Source organism: Schistocerca cancellata, chromosome 1, assembly GCF_023864275.1.
Source record: "Schistocerca cancellata isolate TAMUIC-IGC-003103 chromosome 1, iqSchCanc2.1, whole genome shotgun sequence".
Lineage (NCBI taxonomy): Eukaryota > Metazoa > Arthropoda > Insecta > Orthoptera > Acrididae > Schistocerca > Schistocerca cancellata.
In genome coordinates, this window is record NC_064626.1 from 871,213,061 (window position 1) to 871,232,119 (window position 19,059).

General features: G+C 38.2%; 1 protein-coding gene across 5 annotated transcripts in view; it reads left to right on the forward strand.

Annotated features, from left to right (window-relative positions):
- The window catches only part of LOC126190053 (E3 ubiquitin-protein ligase Bre1), a 262,588-nt gene that overhangs the window by 115,959 nt on the left and 127,570 nt on the right, over window positions 1-19,059 (forward strand). For all 5 annotated transcript variants that reach the window (XM_049930989.1, XM_049930991.1, XM_049930992.1 and 2 more), the window contains exons 9-10: window positions 7,800-8,057; window positions 12,760-12,945. In XM_049930989.1, coding sequence (XP_049786946.1) covers window positions 7,800-8,057; window positions 12,760-12,945 — 444 coding nt within the window. The remainder of the gene's footprint in view (window positions 1-7,799; window positions 8,058-12,759; window positions 12,946-19,059) is intronic.

Below are 19,059 nucleotides of genomic sequence, written 5' to 3' on the forward strand. Positions count from 1 at the left end.
TTGACTCAGTGTCCCAATATTGAAATTTGCAGTAATATTTCCCATTTTATTGTTTTCATCTGTTAATATGTCCACCCAATGATCTTCATCCTCATTACTGGCATGACTATCAACTCCATCTGATTAGCCATTGACTCATACCATGTGATATCCTTCATGCCTTTCTTCCAATGTCTGGCAAAGCTTTTATGGGAACACCCCCTATTTCATCTTGTATGATGGGGTGGTTCTTTTTCACTTCATCTACCAAGCACTGCTCTTCATGTAATAACATGCCACTAATATGCATTCTCTTACCACAGTCCACTACCTCAGTCTTAGATTCTCCTTTCCACTTTCTTAATTTCCACAGATTTCCCAATCTGTCCAACAGCTTCAGTTTTGCAACACTGTTTCAGGTGTTCTCAGACTATCACTTTCTAGGACTGATTCATCACAGGTGTATTCAGTTTTACTAACACACTGTCAGCATCAGAAATAAATTCCTGCATAATATCTTCTCTTCTCCCTTAACTTCCTTTCCTTCTTCACCTTCAAACATTCTCTCATGTTACTTTTTATATTCTTTCTTGAACTCCATCCTCGTTGTGCCACAACTTAAGCCAACTGATGTCTTTGCACATGCTGTTCTGCTTTACATAACGATTGCTGTCTTAAAACACCTGCTAGTACATTTTCTTCATGCTACTTCCAGAAAACTGCTAAATTTCATCCACCTGTCTCACAGAAGAGCCAAATTCCAAAACTTTATCCTCAGAGGAACTTTCTGTACCGTAATTTAAAACAATATCTTTAGCCAACTAGTTACTTCTATTTTCTGACTCCAGCTTCTCCTCCTCTTCTGCAACTACAAGAATTTTCTGCTTTGTCTCTACTGTCTTTTCAGTAAGTATCCCACTTCCCATACAGCTGCCCCAATGCCTGTTATCATGTGGCTCTCTCCCCACTCTAGCGCCTGCCTGAGCCCAGCAGGAGCCAATCCCTGTTTGGTCTCTCAAGGTGAGGTTGTACGTCATTTCTGTCTGGGAATCAGACATTCCCGTACATGTTTTGTGTCCGGATCTTTAGCCCACCTGTCTGGCTTCCTATGCCTATCATTCCTATTATTCTGTTTATTCCATGTACTTCCTATTATCCAGTCTGTTGAATGTACCAAAGTTCCTTGGTTTAGTATGGATTAAACTCTCTGAATTCTATCCAGAAAATAAATAAACCTGTTAACATTTTGTCTAGGTACTGAAACTGCCATTTGCCTTTCCTATCTGGCACTTTATTCTCAAGACATAGTATAATTATTTCAGCATCCAACAATATGATGAAAAGCATAGTTGCTACACCCCATTTAACAGAGATGCTGAGTTCAGATGGGCAAAACACAAAAATTGTCACAAAATGAGCTTTTGGCCAACAAGGTCTTTGTCATGGGTAAGGACAATGATGAAGATTGAGGGGTCAGTCCATACCAAGTGGTCCAAGAATAAAATAATTGGTTGCTTGACCACCTCAGAAAAATTTTATATTTGCTGGGTGAATTCGCCAATGTTTAGTAGTCACAAAAATATATTTTTTAAAAAATGTATTGTTTATTATTTTGAAATGACAGCCATATGTGTTCCAGGCTGCATGCAGTCCCCCCCCCCCCCCCCCCCCCCCCTCCCTCCCCAAGCATTTACATTTTTTACAGTTATTCAGTAGTGGTTAGTCCTAAGCCTTTCAGATAAAATGCACTTAGTACAACACATCATTATCACTTAACTGAATGTATTCTTTAATATATTTTTAATAGTTCAAAGTTATCAGCCACAAATTAAAAAGGACCACAGCTGGCGAATGTTTGATTTCAGTTTATTGGTAAAATTTTAGGAAAGTATCTCATCTATAACTAATCTGACCCATTCTTCAACATTGCTTGACTGTTGTGATCACCATGGAGGTGTATTGAAGGATTATACAAAAGCAATTTAGAGCCGTGCTGTTGGATTTCTAAGCTGCAGGTTCAGTCAGCCCACAGGTATTACGGAAATGCTTTGTGAACTCACAAGGCAATACATGGAGGGTAAGATGATGTTCTCTTTGTGAAATGCTGTCTGCAGAAAGATTCTACTGCTGCAAATGTTCATTTCTCTTGAGGACGAGATAAGAAACTGGGATTTGCACAGTGGCGCATAGACAAGTCATTTTCCCTCTCTCCATTTGCGAGTGAAACAGGAAAGGGATTGACTAGTACTGGTATAAGTTACCCGCTTCGCCACGCACCATATAGTGGCTTGTGGAATGTGTAGGTATATATGTAGCAATTTTGTCACTCAGTCAGTTGCAGCTTAGATAATTTTATTACGGCTTACCGTATTTACTCGAATCTAAGCCGCACTCGAATCTAAGCCGCACCTGAAAAATGAGACTCGAAATCAAGGAAAAAAAATTTTCCCGAATCTAAGCCGCACCTGAAATATGAGACTCGAAATTCAAGGGGAGAGTAAAGTTTTAGGCCGCACCTCCAAATCGAAACAAAGTTGGTCCATTGTAATATGAGACACAATTTAGGTCGAATGAATGACGATACAGCTACAGTAGTTTGGTTCGCGTAGTAAGCTAAGCAGTTAGGCTTTACCAGGTAGCCATAGCTATGCGTCAGGCGCTCCGTCCATAATTATACGGGTACCCTTCCTTTTTCACGTGCTTCGTCTGGTTTGGATCGATTGCTTATTTTTCTTTGATCTTATAAGTGCCGTTCTCTTTGTTATAGGTGTTTACGTCACTCTAAGCTGAAAATGCATTACTGTACTGTGTCATGCACTGTTTGTCGCATTCTGATAATTAGTGTTTACGGCCTGTCGCCGCTCGCGGCGTGGCTTGCTTTTGTGCGCACTACCGCCGCTTACAATTAAAAAAAGAAAAAGAGAGAAATCGTCTCATTAGCGAAACAATGGCAAGAGACTGCTATTTGTTGTTACTAACACTGCTGCTTTCTTTGATAATGATCAACAAGAACCAAATAATAGACTGCGTATGATAGAAGATGTTCTGAACGAGAGTTTAGCGAAAATTTTTCTGTTTGAAAATCTTTGCAGACGTCTCTTTAGTACATTACATTCTGCACAGAAATTAGTCATCTTAGATTTAAAAATCTAGTCAATTGACGTGCTTCATTTCTGACTATCACCATTAGGCATAAGAATAATACAAATATAAACATGAAATGATATGTATATTCTTCGGCGTTTGCTGTTGTCTCACTCTAGTTTCGTAGTTTATTAAGCGGACAGGATTTAAATGAGATAGCAGCAAACACGAAAGAATACATGGCAAAATGTTTATATACGTATTATTCTTATGGTGAAGAGAATACTGCATGTGATTCACAATTCATAAAAGTTCCTATTAGTAACCATCTCTTCTCATAGGTAGAAAAAATTCAGAACGTAGAGTTGGCCATATTGACAAACATCCCAAACAGTCTTGCCAGTCGGATTTTCGTAGTACAGTACATTGAAATGTTGCTACATTCGAAGACTAACAATACGGAATTTGTATTTACTTCGTTGCATAATGTATGAAAATGCAGTGGTCGAAACTCGGGGCGGAGAAAAAATTTCGTCTTCCATCGTTTTTTTTTTTTTTATTATTTATTTACTGACGCAGAGGTTTTGGCGCCAGTATTTATCTTTGTGCCTGAAAAGCATGCATGTGAATCGCTACATATATTCGACGGCAGAAGTTAGTTGTGGCGGCACCTACCAACATTTTTCAGAACTTCCGCTTACTTTGCACTCGATTCTAAGCCGCAGGCGGTTTTTTGGATTACAAAAACCGGAAAAAAAGTGCGGCTTAGATTCGAGTAAATACGGTATTAGTAATGCCCCGAGTTTGTTGACGCGTAATTTTTCTTTCGTTATGGGGTACACATTGTTCACTAGTACTAAAGTCCAAAATGTTCTGTCTATAGAAATGTAAATTTAATTTTGCATTTTTCAGCATATAGATACTTTCATTTATTTAATTTTTCAAGGATGTCATCTTTAAGCTTTTACTTCATTTTTTACACGTTTATGAAACAACAGTTCTTTTAATGTTGAAAGAAATGAACAATACATGTGGCTTTAGGAAATTCGCATCAGTTTTGCTCCATACATGTTGAAGATAAATTGATGGTTTATTTGCTTGTTGTGATTGTAAGGTCATTGTTGTATTTGTACCAGGTATAGCTACTGAAACAAAAATACCGATGTACTAGATGTAATGCCCATTTATGAAATATCTGTACGTGAGTGTCAATTTTTTAGATTTGTTTGGAAACTAAAGCAAAATATAAAAGTGCATGTTTCAGTTGTTTCAGGAAATGTTGAAATATTTTCTAAATGTGAGCGTGTGTTCTGTCAACAGAAGTTCACTTGCCTTTGAGAATCTCTGCTGGGTCATACACTGCAATAGCCCTAAGATGGTTCAGACAAAAATTTTCCTTACACCTTCAAAGAATGAGATTTCTTAAAAAGTCTTTTTAATTGATATTTTCAGTTTACTTTAGTGATAATTTTCCAGGTATTTTAGGTCGTAAAAATGAGTCCTTTTTCATACTCATAGATTAAATGAATTCTCACTCGGGGCAGCTGCCACCATTCTCAATTTCTTGAAAAGTATAAAGTATACTGACTTGAAAATTCTCAGCGTGTTGACATTAAGAAAGAGCTAGCACGGTACACCTCGTTCATATGTCTGTTACATTAATGCATTTGCTTTTGAAGAAGAGTATGCTGAATACATATACAATAAAACCATTTACGGACCTGGGGAAGCAAATAAAAACAACTTTCTCATAATGGGTACATATGGTGCCACATATAAGTATACTGGTAAAGAACTTATATGCAAAGTTACTTCTCTGACACGTACTTTTCATGTAGTGTGGAAGAATTTAGATTTCTACTCCTGAAGTGAATATCATAATATTCAAGATGAAGATAATGATGTTGGTTGCATTAAATTGGCGGAAAAATTCAGCAAGTAGTACAAGAAGTAGCTTTGCATCCTAAACCAATAAGATAAGTAACTGAGTTTGAGACTGTTTTGAACTACTGACACTATTTGGAGATTGTAAAGGAGATAGTTTTCTCATGTGACAATCAAATATGCTATTAGCAAAGTCACATTGTACAAAGCTGATGTTTACTGTGATTTTAAAATTTATACAAGGGAGTGGCAGAATTCAGTCCACAGCTCAGTGAAATTATGAACAATTTATTTCAAGTTTGTCATTGAGAGATGTGAGTATGATTCTTCATAATACAAAGCACGAAATTATCAGTAATGTAAACCAAGCCTGTATCTAATGGATTTCATTTACAGTTGGAGCAGGTAATGAGACTATACATATGCATAATCTTTCGTAATGATTTTCTTATGTAGGTTTTACTTGTAGTGGACAGTCCACCTCCGTAGCATAGCAGTAGTGTTACTGCCTACCACGCAGGGGCCCTAGGTTTGATTCCCAGCAGGGGACTGGGTGTTTTGTGTCCTTCATCATCATTGACTCGCAAGTCGCCGGATGTGGTGTCACCTAAAAAGGACTTGCAATACTGCGGCCGAACTCCCCGAATGGGGCCTCCCGGCCAACGATGTCACACGATTATTTCCATTTTTATAGTGAATGCGAAGCAATAGTGCAGAATTAGCATGAGGTAAGGAGAAGAACCAAGAATTCATCAAATCAGTAACCTCATGTCTGCAATCAAATGACTGTGGGAAACAAGAGTTTGTTTCATGTCTGCTCAGCTTCCACTGAGCAGCAACTTGAGGATATTGAAAAGTCAGTTTCTTTTTTTTTATTTTATTTTTTTATTTCCCCCCCCCCCCCCCCCCTCTCTCTCTCTCTCTCTCTCTCTCTCTCTCTCTCTCTCTCTCTCTCTTTAAGTTAACTTTTGAACAAGGAATGTGAGGTTGCGTTTTATTTGTGATGTCAGTTGTGTTCTAGTGAGGAAGCCAAAGTAGTGTCACATATGGGAGAACATTGTCAAACGTGGAAAATATTTTGTGTAAGGAGCATTCAAATGAAATCTGGTCACTAGTGTAGAGTAACGGTAATGATTTTATTAACTCAAAAATGTAGTTGTACAAAGTACACATAATCAAAAATAGTCACCGAATTTGTTGGCACATTTATCCCATTGCGACACTAACCAGTTGATTCCATCCTTGAAGAAGCTAGTAGGCTACTGTCGGATCCAGGTCTGGACCCAGTCACACACTTCGTTGCCCATTACAAATCAATGTCCGCGAATAGCTTGTTTTAGAGGTCCAAACACATGAGTCACATGGAAAAATATTGGAACTATACAGTGGATGTTCCAGCAGTTGCTCACCAAAACTGCTGCAACATCATCTTCAACGCATTGGCCGTATGTGGGTGGGCATTATCACGTGGGAGGATAATGCCATTGAACAACATGCCTCGGCGTATCGATTTGATGGCTCATCTAAGGTTCTGTGAAGTGGTTTGATGATGTTGGGCATTGTGTTTCATGACCTGTGGCAATATGCGACAGAAAGCCGTATTCCTCCTCATGATAACATTGCACTTGACTTAAAGACAAGTTCATTTGTTGATGCATTATGGTGTGGGCAGTGCCCACGCTAATACCCAGTAACCAATGGATCTTGTCCATGATGATTCCACGGTTGTTCAAAACTAAAGCATTCACTTCTGCAACCATTTCTGGTGTGATGACATGATGAGTGGTCCAGGATGAGCAACATCTTCCAGTGGCTCGCGCCCCTCAAGGAATTGTTTTGCGCCATTCCATAACACTTGAACAACTCAGACTGAGCTCACCGTACACAGCCTTCATCAGTCGATACATTTCACGGCCTCCAACTCCCTCCGCCACCAAAAATCGCAGCACTCTTCGTGACCACCTTCTCTTCAGCGTGAAATCACACTGGCGCTATGCAACATCAGATGGTGTGCATGCGTCAGTCTCTCTACCAATAGATGGTGCCACCATTCCCACAATTATGTGGCGCCACCTTACGTGTAAGGAAAAGGTAGATGCACAGACCATATTTCATTTGAGTGAACCTCATAACAAAAGGAAAATGCACTCAAGGAAACTAGTAAATTTTGAGACAGAATTGTTAAGATTTAAATATTTGTGGGCACTGTTTCAGTGACATTACGTAGGATGGTCAGAAACAGTCTGAAAAGCTAGGTTTCCAGACTGTTCCTGATCACCCTGAATATCTAGATGTTTTCTTCTTTAAGTGTAAATAATCCTTGCTTATGCTAATTGTGACAGGCATCATGGTATAAAGAAAGATTACTAATGTCACCATTCTGTCTGTTAAATCTTAACTCAGTGTTGAGTGGGCAGTGTGTGGGAGGAAGAGACCAAACAGCGAGTCATCGGTCTCGTCGGATTAGGGAAGAATGGGGAAGGAAGTCGAACTTGCCCTTTCAAAGGAACCATCTCGGCATTTGCCTGGAGCAATTTAGGGAAATCACGGAAAACCTAAATCAGGATGGTCGGACGCGGGATTAACTGTCGTCCTCCCGAATGCGAGTCCAATGTGCTAACCACTGCACCACCTCGCTTGGTGGGATGCGAAGAACAGTGTCACTCCATATTATTCAATTCTCATGTTCCATATGTTGTACAAAATTTTCCATATGTTGTGCAAAACCAGTTATTCCTTTGCTTAATCAGCAGCATTTTTCTGTTGGGGAAGTGTTGCACATACATCAGTTATAATTTATGTGACATAGCTGTTATGCAATTCTACAATGTCTTAATTTCTTATCAATACAGAGTGAGGAGTTAATGGCACAGAAGAAGCTGCGTACTGAAGTGATCCAATTGGAGGATGTCCTAGCACAACTTCGAAAAGAATATGAGATGTTACGCATTGAATTTGAGCAAAATTTGGCAGCGAATGAACAGACTGGCCCGATAAATCGCGAGATGCGTCACCTAATTACTTCACTTCAAAACCACAATCAGCAACTCAAAGGTGAAGTTCACCGTTACAAGCGCAAATACAAGGAAGCCAATGCAGAGATACCAAAGGCAAGTAGTCCCTCAAATGTTATGATATTGCAAGTAAATATAAACGAAACAGTCTCTTTTTTTAAATAGTAAAAATTCATTTGTTTGAAAACAATTGTTAGTAGTGTAATTAAACAGCCTACTTCAGTTGTTAGATCTAATTATATCCTGTCTTTTATCAGTTTGGCAATTTCTTGGCTGGGTAATCATCTAATTTTAAGAAGTTGAAGAGTTTTGTGTGTTACATTATTTATTGTATTTGCATATGGTTACAATTGCACACCAGGAAATATGAAAGAAACACTGCCCTAGTGGAATGGAGAAGAGTAACGCTTAGTAATGAAATTGCTTGTTTGCAGTATTTGTCTTACCTTCTAAATATTGTGCTCATTGATAAAACAGGGTAGAAAATACTGTTAAAAATCTGTCTTCATTTTTATTTTTCCTTTTATTCCAACATGGCTATTACAGCTTTCATGACCTACAAAGAAAAGTGTATCTGATTTTCTAAAAAACCATTTTCTACAATCCCATGTTGAATCAGTTGCATTTTCTGTGTTTTCAATGCCATATTTTGATTTAACTAGATACTGCTTTATTGTCTTGTCATTCTTACCACTGACACTCTGTCACTGACATAAATCACGTAGTTAAAACTTGGTATTAATTTTTGTTATTGCATGTTGTATGCATCTTTCTCATAGTTTTTGCTCACACATATTGTCAGCCATAGTTTAAAATACTGTATCACACAATTTTGTTTTTGCCTCACAAAGCTATGTTTTTAAGCTATTTCATTGCTGTATCCCTTGCAACTGTATGAAAATTTGATCAAGTTTCATAACATAGGAAATCCAAAACCGGATATAAAAGTTTTAATAGCTGTCTAGTTTATAGTTTCACCATATATACCATGACAGTTGTTTTCTTTTGCTGGAACACTCAGTTACAATTGTAAGACACTGAGGTTTGCCAGCAGTTTCTCTCCTTGCAGCACTACAGGAGAGTACGTTGTTCGTTTGTCAATTATTGTATGAGCTTCTTCCTAGAAGCGTCTTTTTTTTGTCTACTTGTGTGCTTAGTTGTTTAATTATCATGTGTTTGTGTAGGTGCAGTCTTGCATTTGGATAACTGTTTGGTGTGTAATTCTGCCAACTTTAGTACAGATACAGACTGTGATTTTTGTATTTGGATGTAAGCAAGTTGGTGAACCCTTCACTCCCATTTCCAGACGGTGCTGGAATCTGTGACGCAGCTTGAATCTGGTACTAATGAACACCACTTTGGGATGGCGGGGGGGAGGGGGGGGGGGGTTTCTTGACTTAGGGGTCCAAGGGACTTCCAGCCCATCACACGTGTCACGAGTCAGTCCGCTACTGTGGCCACCCTTGTTACTGCTTGCACTGAGGTTTACCGCTCACCAGTGGTCAAGTAAGATGTTGTCATAACTTCCAGCCCATCACACGTGTCACCAGTCAGTCCGCTACTGTGGCCACCCTTGTTACTGCATGCACTGAGGTTTACCGCTCACCAGTAGTCAAGTAAGAGGTTGTCATAAGGTGTGGCAGGCAGCGAAGGACTTTCTGTGCGGCCGATTGAAAGGTCTTCCTGGTTCAGCAGCACACACAATAACATGCTAGACCTCTTGACAACAGACGATCCTGAGCAAATAGGGAGCATCATGGCAGATTGGTGATCACGAGGTTGTTGTAACGAGACTGGATACGGTAACATCCAAACCCACCAAAAATAAAATCGAAATATATATACTTAAAAAAGCAGGTAAAAATTCACTTGATGACTGCTTGAGAACTGAAAAGTACCCATTACATTTTGGTCAGACAATAAATCATACAAATTCAAAGGCCATCAATTAGACTAAAAACCTGGTGATTACAGAAAATGTTGTGGGGAAGGATCACCAAAAACTGTGTTTTATTGGCAGGACATTTAGAAGACACTACTGGTCTACCAAAGAGACTGCATACACAACACTTGCCCATCCTCTGCTAGAGTATTGCCACACTATATGGCATCCTTATTAGACAGCATTGATGAAAGACATACATTCAGTCCAAAAAAGAGCACTTCTTTCTGTATTATCACAAAATGGGAGAAATTGTTGCAGTACGATATGAGAGTTGGGGTAGCAATCATTAAAACAAAGGTGTTACTCTTTGTGGCAAGATCTTTTCACAAAATTTCAATCACCCATTTTCTTCTCTGAATGCGAAAATAGTTTGTTGTGATTTATCTATGATCACAATAATAAGAGAAATCAGAACTCACACTGAAAGATTTAGATATTTGTTTTTCCCACAGCCTTGGAGAGTGGAACAGTTGAGAGTACCAGTAAATTGCAAAGTAGTCATGTGAATGTAGATGTTTTTTGTAAATCAAGTAATAACAGAAATGAGAAAACTCATGATATATGAATAGTATATTGCATCACCGTGTTGTTCTTGTGCCTTGACATTCTCACTATGTGGCAGAATGGGCACTGATTTGAAACTTCAGGCACACAATTTGAATCTACCTGGAAGTTTCAAAGTTCCTTATGCCCTAAAAAGTTCTTTGCATCATTGTGCAACTGTGTTTACTCATCCATTGAGGATTTAATAAATTTTTTGCTGCATCAGAATTACTTGTAATTGCATTAATTGCATTGGCTTCTTGGTTGGTATTTCTGGGTCCACGTAAATTCTTAGTGCAGGATAGAAAGAGCGCAGTCCTTTTCAGGTATCATATAACAAGTATGTTGTGAGTGAGTTCATTGCTCGCATCAAGTGTGCTATTTTTAAAAATATAGACACACACACACACACACACACACACACACACACACACACACACAGTTCCACCAGAACAGCCCAAAGTACTCTTCAAACTCATTCTGGAAGATTCTTGTGTGATTAAGCAGTATGTTAACCCTTTCATTGTGGGCACACATACAAATACTGCTATGCCATTCATCAGGTGTTGTGGATGTGTGTGTGTGCATGTTGCTTGGATTTTTTCTACAGTGCCATGGACATCTGAATGTGTCCTTAGCCACCAGCTTCTCACTGCTGTGGATGAGTTACTGCCATATCACGGTGAATAAAAAAGTTTTAGAGTATATTTATACAATGTAGTACCTCATTGTGTAGTATCATTTGCAGAAAATGTCATTTTGATATCATGTTTATAAGATATAACAATTGTTATGACCATGTGATTCGTGATGCACAAGAACGTGAATGGGTGTATCGTGTGCGACTGTCCTTCAGATGTAAAAACCAATAACTCAAGAACAAAATGAGATATAGTCCTGCTCTCAATTTAAAATAAAATTTCAATATCTTATCTACATTTCATTCAATGAAACTAAATTAGCTAAAATCAACCACATTAATATCTTATACAACGTGTTTTTAGCTTTGCGAACTCTTTAAAATTTCGTACAGTGTTTTACTTAATTTGATGCAGTGTAGTAAGTATGACGAATAACAAAAAGAAATGCAATTCTTTGTGGAATAAAGGTATCAGGTTGTGAGATGTGGAAAAAGCAGATTTTTTCACATAATAGTTTTCTTAAAGATTAGATTGTATTTATTTCATATCAGCCAGTATGCCTTCCCTCGGCTCAGGCACCAGCATTTTGTGAGCAGTACAGCCATAACAAAAGCAGCATCAGCATGGAATGCAAAGAGCTTGTTTGTAGCAGCAAAAAGGGTTAAAGGTACTAAATGTCACTTCAGTCAGAAATTTGTAACTTGGGGCAAATAGTCAATAAACTATGCAAAATATGTGTAGCATGATATTTATGAATTATTTTGCAAGTAGGTGGCATCAAGTGCTGTTGTGCAACACACCGAAGTGCCATGTGCTACAAACTGAAAAAAGAAGAAAAGAAAAATGTGTTTTCATACATGATGGAAATGCATTAGTGCTGGGATTGTTGTTAGTGGTACAGTTTTGTAACTATTTTCACGTAATACACTGTAACAGATCTAGTTAAAATAGTTTGGTAGAGTGTCAGCTACATCTACATATGTGAAATGTGTGATATGAAATGTGATTTATTCATCTCCTTACATACAATTTTCATATCATTTGATTTGATGTATAGAAGATATATCAGGTTTTATGAGAAGAACATTTTTGGGAGAATTATAAAAGTTGACAATATTTTGTATACATTTCTGAGGTACAGCAATGCACATAGTTATTATAGTTTTTAGTACACAAAAATAAAACACGTAATTCCCTTGTTCAAACTGTGAAAATATCTCCAATGAATACAATAATAGCAATTTTCCACCAAAAAAGTGAAGAGCAATCTTTTCAGTGAACCAAGTTCCATGTTAAATGTAGTACTACCTTTTATTGCCTTGTACATTTTTAACCCCATGTATTCTGGGTTTCGGAAGTTTGAAATTCTCTCTGTCAAGTGTATGTAAGAAAATTAACACCTCATGGTTATATGTAAAGGGAAGGTTTGGATAGTATTTTTAAATTTTTTAGCAACATTTGACAGAATACCCATCGTTTGCCAACAAAAGTAACCATAATTATTATCTTTTGTGATACTGGGAGCTCATGACATTTGCTGAATTTCCCCAGAAGATTTATGCAACGGCAGTTGACTGGCTTAGAGGAGCAGTGATCTTTCTGGTGTCTTATGTTTGTGGCACCTGACAAAATATGCATTGCAAATGCATTCTTTATTCTTATTTTACAGCTGAAAAAGGAAGTTGAGGATCTTACTGTGAAGTTGGGGCAACAAGCATCACAGGAAATGAAGGAAGGTTCCATCCTGGAGTCATCTTGTAAGGAAGAGGATACAGGCTGCACACAGAATGCTGTGCAGATCAAGGAAGAGCCAGGAATTACAACAGGGAAAGAGGGAGCAGAAGAAGAACCAGAGGTATGTTAATACATAATGTAATTAAGTGTCCCAGCTGTTAATTTGTACATTGCTCTGAAATTTGAGGAGTGCATTTTGTATTGTATTGACAAATAGTTAATTGTTCCTTTGTAGAAATGAATGATGTATTATTGCTTGTGAACTGATACAGTACTATGTTTATAAAAGTAAGGAATTTTATGTTGTTGGTGTTGGACGAAATGTGTGCATTCACTTATGGAATGTGGATCTTCTTACCAGGAGCGTGAGTCTTGAATAATTTTATGGAAAATACATAAAACAAAACAAAAAGTTTAAGCAGGTAAAGTTGTGTAATAAACACATGGAATAAAGAAAGAACAATCTGATCTAACAAAATTTTCTGAGTATGATACCACGTCACTATATTAAAAAACTATACTGGAGAAACCAACATTTTGCCCATGTTTGCAGTGGTCTTGTTCTGGGTTTAGACCCTTCTTTTATGTCAATTGCCTCTAGCAGTGGAAGACTACACAGTTATATGATCTAACAAAGTACACAATATTTTGGGAATAAAGTGAAGATCGAGCCAGTAGTCTGAAATCTATTAATTGTTGAATATTGCAAAATAATGCAGACTGACAGAATTAGTGAACAAATTAAAATTCCAAAAGAATTTGATTTGTGGTGAAAACAAATTATATTTTAATGCTATTCTATGTGGTCTTCAGTTGTATAATATGTCATCAATTAGTACCACAGGAAATAATCAGGGAAGGTATATTCTGAGAATGAGATGCTCTCATACATTAACATGAAGTGTAAAGATTTGTGATCTCCAATTTTACATGTCTAAGGAAAGCAAAATTGTGACATAGTTACGGTGTTTCCCTTTAACAACAACAACAACAACAACAACAACTGGATCAAGACGAGAATGCTATTGAAGTCTGCAAGGATTCTACACGGTCCACATTTTGCCTGTTACTATAGTCACTAAGATGAATATGTACCGTCTTACTCATCCGGAGATCATTTGTGCTGGATACTAAGGTTTTTGATAGTGTCAACCAATCACTGAGTGTACATTATAACAAGGGAGGGATGAGCGATTTCCTATTTCTTAACTTTTTCAGTTCGCTGATTGCACAGTGATAACCAACAACAGAGCTCCTTAGTGAAGAAAGACAGTGAAATGACTTATCTACTAGACGGAAAGAACACACAGGCAATACTGATCTGTATAGGCATGGGGAATATGCTAAATAAACATTGTATTGTTTTTTGCCCAACCGGTAGTGCAGGTTGAAACTGGCACTGTAATTTTAGGACTGCCAAATATTTCTCTAAGGAGTGTTGTTCCAAGGACATTCTGCTACTGAAGTTGTTCATTGACAAGATTCTCATTCGTGTCAAATGAGAATCCGTGCAATGTGATTCATGTTCTGGTTGGAAAGGACACAAATCTGCTTACAATTAAGAGATTTAAGAGACTTTCGTGAGGACTCTGGTGTGATGAGAACTGCATGAACTGGCATTGTCAGTTCCAAATACACTTTGCTCTTACACTAACAACAGTGGCAGGTTTCAACAGTGCTGTTTGTATGGAATATTAGGAATTTACAGCATTACTACAGAATTCCTATACCTCTTATTCACCATTTTTAGCCCTTGAGTGAAGGTAAGAGATGAACAAGCATTGCAGATTGTTGTACTCTAGACCAGGGGTTCCCAACAAAATTTTCTCGAGGACCCTCTTATTGTGCATGATTGGTACCTAGTAATATCACTGTATCAAGTACCTAAAAAAAGTTAAATTAAGAGTCTTGTTTTAACGAGCCACATTTTAATCAGCGGTCCATTTTTAACTACGCGAACTGTAGCTTACGCGAAAAACAATGTTTCATAAACACTGTTGTTTTAATACAGAATATTTAATATGTAAAGAACACGGTCTGTGAAAGCACTGGCAATAAATTAACAATGGTTGATTGTCATCTGAAATGAGAGTTTCTGTGGAAAGTGACTGTCAGTTGTCAGCTGCAAAGAGGCAGTGCATACAGTCTAATGGCATACAGATTTGCACTAGTGTGTGCTAGTGTCAGTTGGCTCTAGGAAGACATTTGACGCAGAAGTTAGTGTTCGCTAAAGCTCTGCTCGTGCAGGAAGCAGCCAAAACAAAAAAAATCTGTTATCATACGAAATATAGTTAATATATTTTTTGTTCTAATAGCATCTTGCGGACCGGACCCCTGGGGGTCTGCGGACCACCTGTCGGGAACACTGCTCGAGACAACATTGCCAGCTATTTGTTCATTGTGAAAATGGCCAAATTCTCTGTAAGGTGCTGCTTACATCCATGTGGGCCCACATAAGAACAGCTATCTTTGAAAAGGAAATATTCTCGCCACTGAACACAATTCAGCATCTATCCATTTAAAATCCCTTTCTGGGTAATTCCATGTCAATACAGTGCAGAAAAGTAACATTTTCAACCTGAAATCATAGATTTCTGTTAAATTTGGTGCATCCAGTGATCCATGTGAGAGATGGAGAGTATAAGACAGTTATGAAGGAAGTTCCAGGCTAGCTAAGTTTGGAAACAATGTGAAATTTGCACTTCTGTCTCAACATACAGGAGTTTAATACTGTTTCTAATCCAGATACAGCAATGGAAGTTATATCATTGAAAAACTAAGGATGGGACTTTACATCTATATGCAACATGATGGGTTTCTGAGAATATCTATTACTGGGAGAGTGTATGTCCTTACAGTTTGTGCCACTAGAACCAGCCTTGTGAGACTGTTACATCTTCTGTAATGCGTGTCTCGTTTGGCTGGAAGCATTAATGATGAAGATGATCCTTGTTGGACAAAAGGCTGACCTGTTCTACATTTGTTACCTCATAAGATCCTAGATGTATGCAACCACCAGTGCAGACAACAGATCCATGTATGTATGTTAATATCATTTTATTCACTATAGCACCCAACCCTGCTCACTTCCGAAGTGAAATATGTCTTCAATAATATGTGTTATGCAATGAAGCTTAAGGTTATCTGGAATCTACTTTATATTCTTGCAATGTTGCTTCAGCTTGACAGTGTCTTTATCATGTTGAAAAGCTGATGTGAACTGCAAGACACATATAGGAATATTTCCTTTCCACTACTGAAACAACTGTCATGGTGTCAAAGTATGGTTTTCATGATGCCACTTGAGGCTATCAAGCATAGCTAATCTCTTTACAGTCCATGCAACCATCTCACAACAACCAAGCGAGGTGGCAGAGCGTTTGGCGTGCTGGACTCATATTCAGGAGGCTGATGGTTTAAATCCTTATGCAGCCATCCAGATTTAGGTTTTCCACAATTTCCCTAAATCATCCAGGCATATGCCGGGATGGTTCCTGTGAAAGGGACATAGCTCATTCTTCCACAATCATGGCACATGCTCTGTCTCTAGTGACTATGCTGTTATCAGGACTTTAATCCCTAATCCTCCTTACTTCCTTCCTTGCCTCACCATGCAATTTAGCAAAAAAATGCCATTGTTCCTGATGTTAGGGCAGATACATGAAATTCTTTCTACTTTTAGAATGCTTCCATGTGCATGGGGCATGCAAGCATGTGTACGCCCCCCCCCTCCCCCTTTTTTACACACACACACACACACACACACACATACACACACACACACACACACACAAATTTGTGTTGGAGGTAGTCGGATATCTCTACTTGTGACATGGTGTATTTCATTATTTGCCTCTCTGTAATAAATGATATTTATTTACTTTGAGTTCTTCGTTAGTGCTTTTAAAGAACTGTGACTTCTGATGTGTAATAAATGACTATGGTAGGAGCTGTTGGAAACTCAAGGCTTACATCTAAGTGAAATCATCTGTTGATTTTTAAATTTACAATCTTCAATCATTAACGGAATGTTTTGATGTGGCACACACATTCAGGCAGCATGGGCCCCACTGGCATTGGCAAGAGCACAGTGCTTTGCCCACAATTTACTACAAAATTTTGAGAATACAATTTTTAAAGCTAGGTATGTGTCTTTGAAATATGCATACAACTCCATGAGGTAGTGCAACACTAGCTGCTTCAGCTTATGTTCTCTTAACTCTGTTTTCCTTTCCTTCATAGACAGTCAATTCTTCATGGCATCACAGGACTCTTGTTGACAGTAACAATAATGTACAGGTTAAACAGTTTCCTCACACATTGTTTTACCTGGGTTTGGATTTGGTGTTGCTAAATATCATGTTCTGCTTCTAACTGTTTTACTGTCTATACTGTGCAGTCTGAAGTGAAAAATTCTTTCTTGATTTTCTTTAGTCTCCCGCTCTTTGTAAATACAGTCGAAACTTGTGGTACTTTTTCTCTCACTGAAGCCTCTGTTTTTCTTATCAGGAGATTCACCTAAATACTGAAGGATAGTAGTTAAAGAATTCAATGTCAGATGTGATGCTGTTTTTTTGTGAAGTATCGAGCACAGCTGAGGCTACACTTGCAAGGGTTGGTGGGTTTTGTCATATTTGCTTTCTACATTTTCTGCAAATGTTTCCAACTGGTAATATATCAGGACGTTTATTTGCTGTCTACTCCTGAACATTCCTCCAATTCTTCTGTACTCTTGTGTTACCTTTTTTAAATGGATTGTAACAATATAATTTTGATTTGGATTTTTATTTATTTATTTATTTATTTTTACAACATACTACCAAATATTACTGCACAGCACATATACAATGCAGTTTGAGTAAACAATCCCCATCCATGAAATAAGCTAATTGGCGCAAAAAAAGTCTCTCAGACTGATAAAGTGTTCAATGTAAGAAATATTCACCAATTGATCGGAATACTAGTGACTGCTGTTGACTGGTTTTTTCAGCCTTTGTTTGAGTATATAGTAGTCAAACTTAAGATCGCCAAATGTTTGATGTTACCATTAGAGAGTCAGTTCCAACTTGGGACTGACAGTAGTCCAAGAATCATGGTTAATGACAAGAAATTTTACACAACTACCTGGTTGTATGACATTTTTCTGATGAGTACGTGAAATGAAAGTCGAGGAGAGAGGGAAAAAAAAAGACTGTATTGTTGAGTCCCTGTGTTCTCCAGTTAAGTTACTGTACATCAATGTTGTTTTCAAATCAAAGATAAATGCAACTGACATGAGAATTCAAGGAATCTTCATGGAAGCCATTAATTCGAAACTATAGTTTCCCCAACACAACTTTGACGAACTAGTGATTCCGGAGGGATAATCATCCAAAATAAGCTGCCATGCGGAACTATAAGTGTAATGCCAGGACATTTCTAATACTGCTTAGCACCATGCCCCACAATATTCTCCACGACTATTAGATACCCACACTCAGTCATAACCACAAGGCCATCTGCAATTGTTTACCACAGCACTGAGCTTATACACAGTAAGATAACAAGTGTAGCCCTACTTACAAGTGCCAGTGTGAGACATGACACAATAGCATGATGTAGGCTTTGTTCATGAGGTCTAACCATGTCTAAATGTGTGGTTTTTGCCACAGTTAAAATATAACTTTGAGCACCAAAGTCACTTCCTGCATGACTGAATGTGGTTATACTTCGCAGACATCAGATGAATTAACAGTTAACCTTACTGCACCGCCAAGTTTGAGCACGACCAGCTGCAGGGTCTCACCTCCACCAACCACCATCATTATCTGCCCAGAAAAAGGATGCTACCCCAATTTGTAACATTTTCTTGGCCTGTGATGTCAGACATGTCACATCTCCTAATATTCATAATTAAGCTACTTTGTGTGTCACAACAGTAACCCGCACATATACTCACTTGAAACCGTTCTTCTGATAATTTAAAGTTCGATCTGTCTCGTACAATAGGTATTTTTCCAGGAAGACTGATTCTTTTCCCCCACACTGCAGGTGTATGGACAAGTCCATACTACTGTTGCCAAGGGGTGTCTTGCCCCTCAAACTGCATCTTACTTTTTAGTTTTGACCCGGAAGTATTCGTATACCAAACTTCTGCAACATTCATGCTGCCTGTTTCTCCACTCTGTGGAAATGGGCTTCCACCCACTGGAGCGGTCATGCGTCCCCTCCTACTGTACCTCATCACGTTGCACAA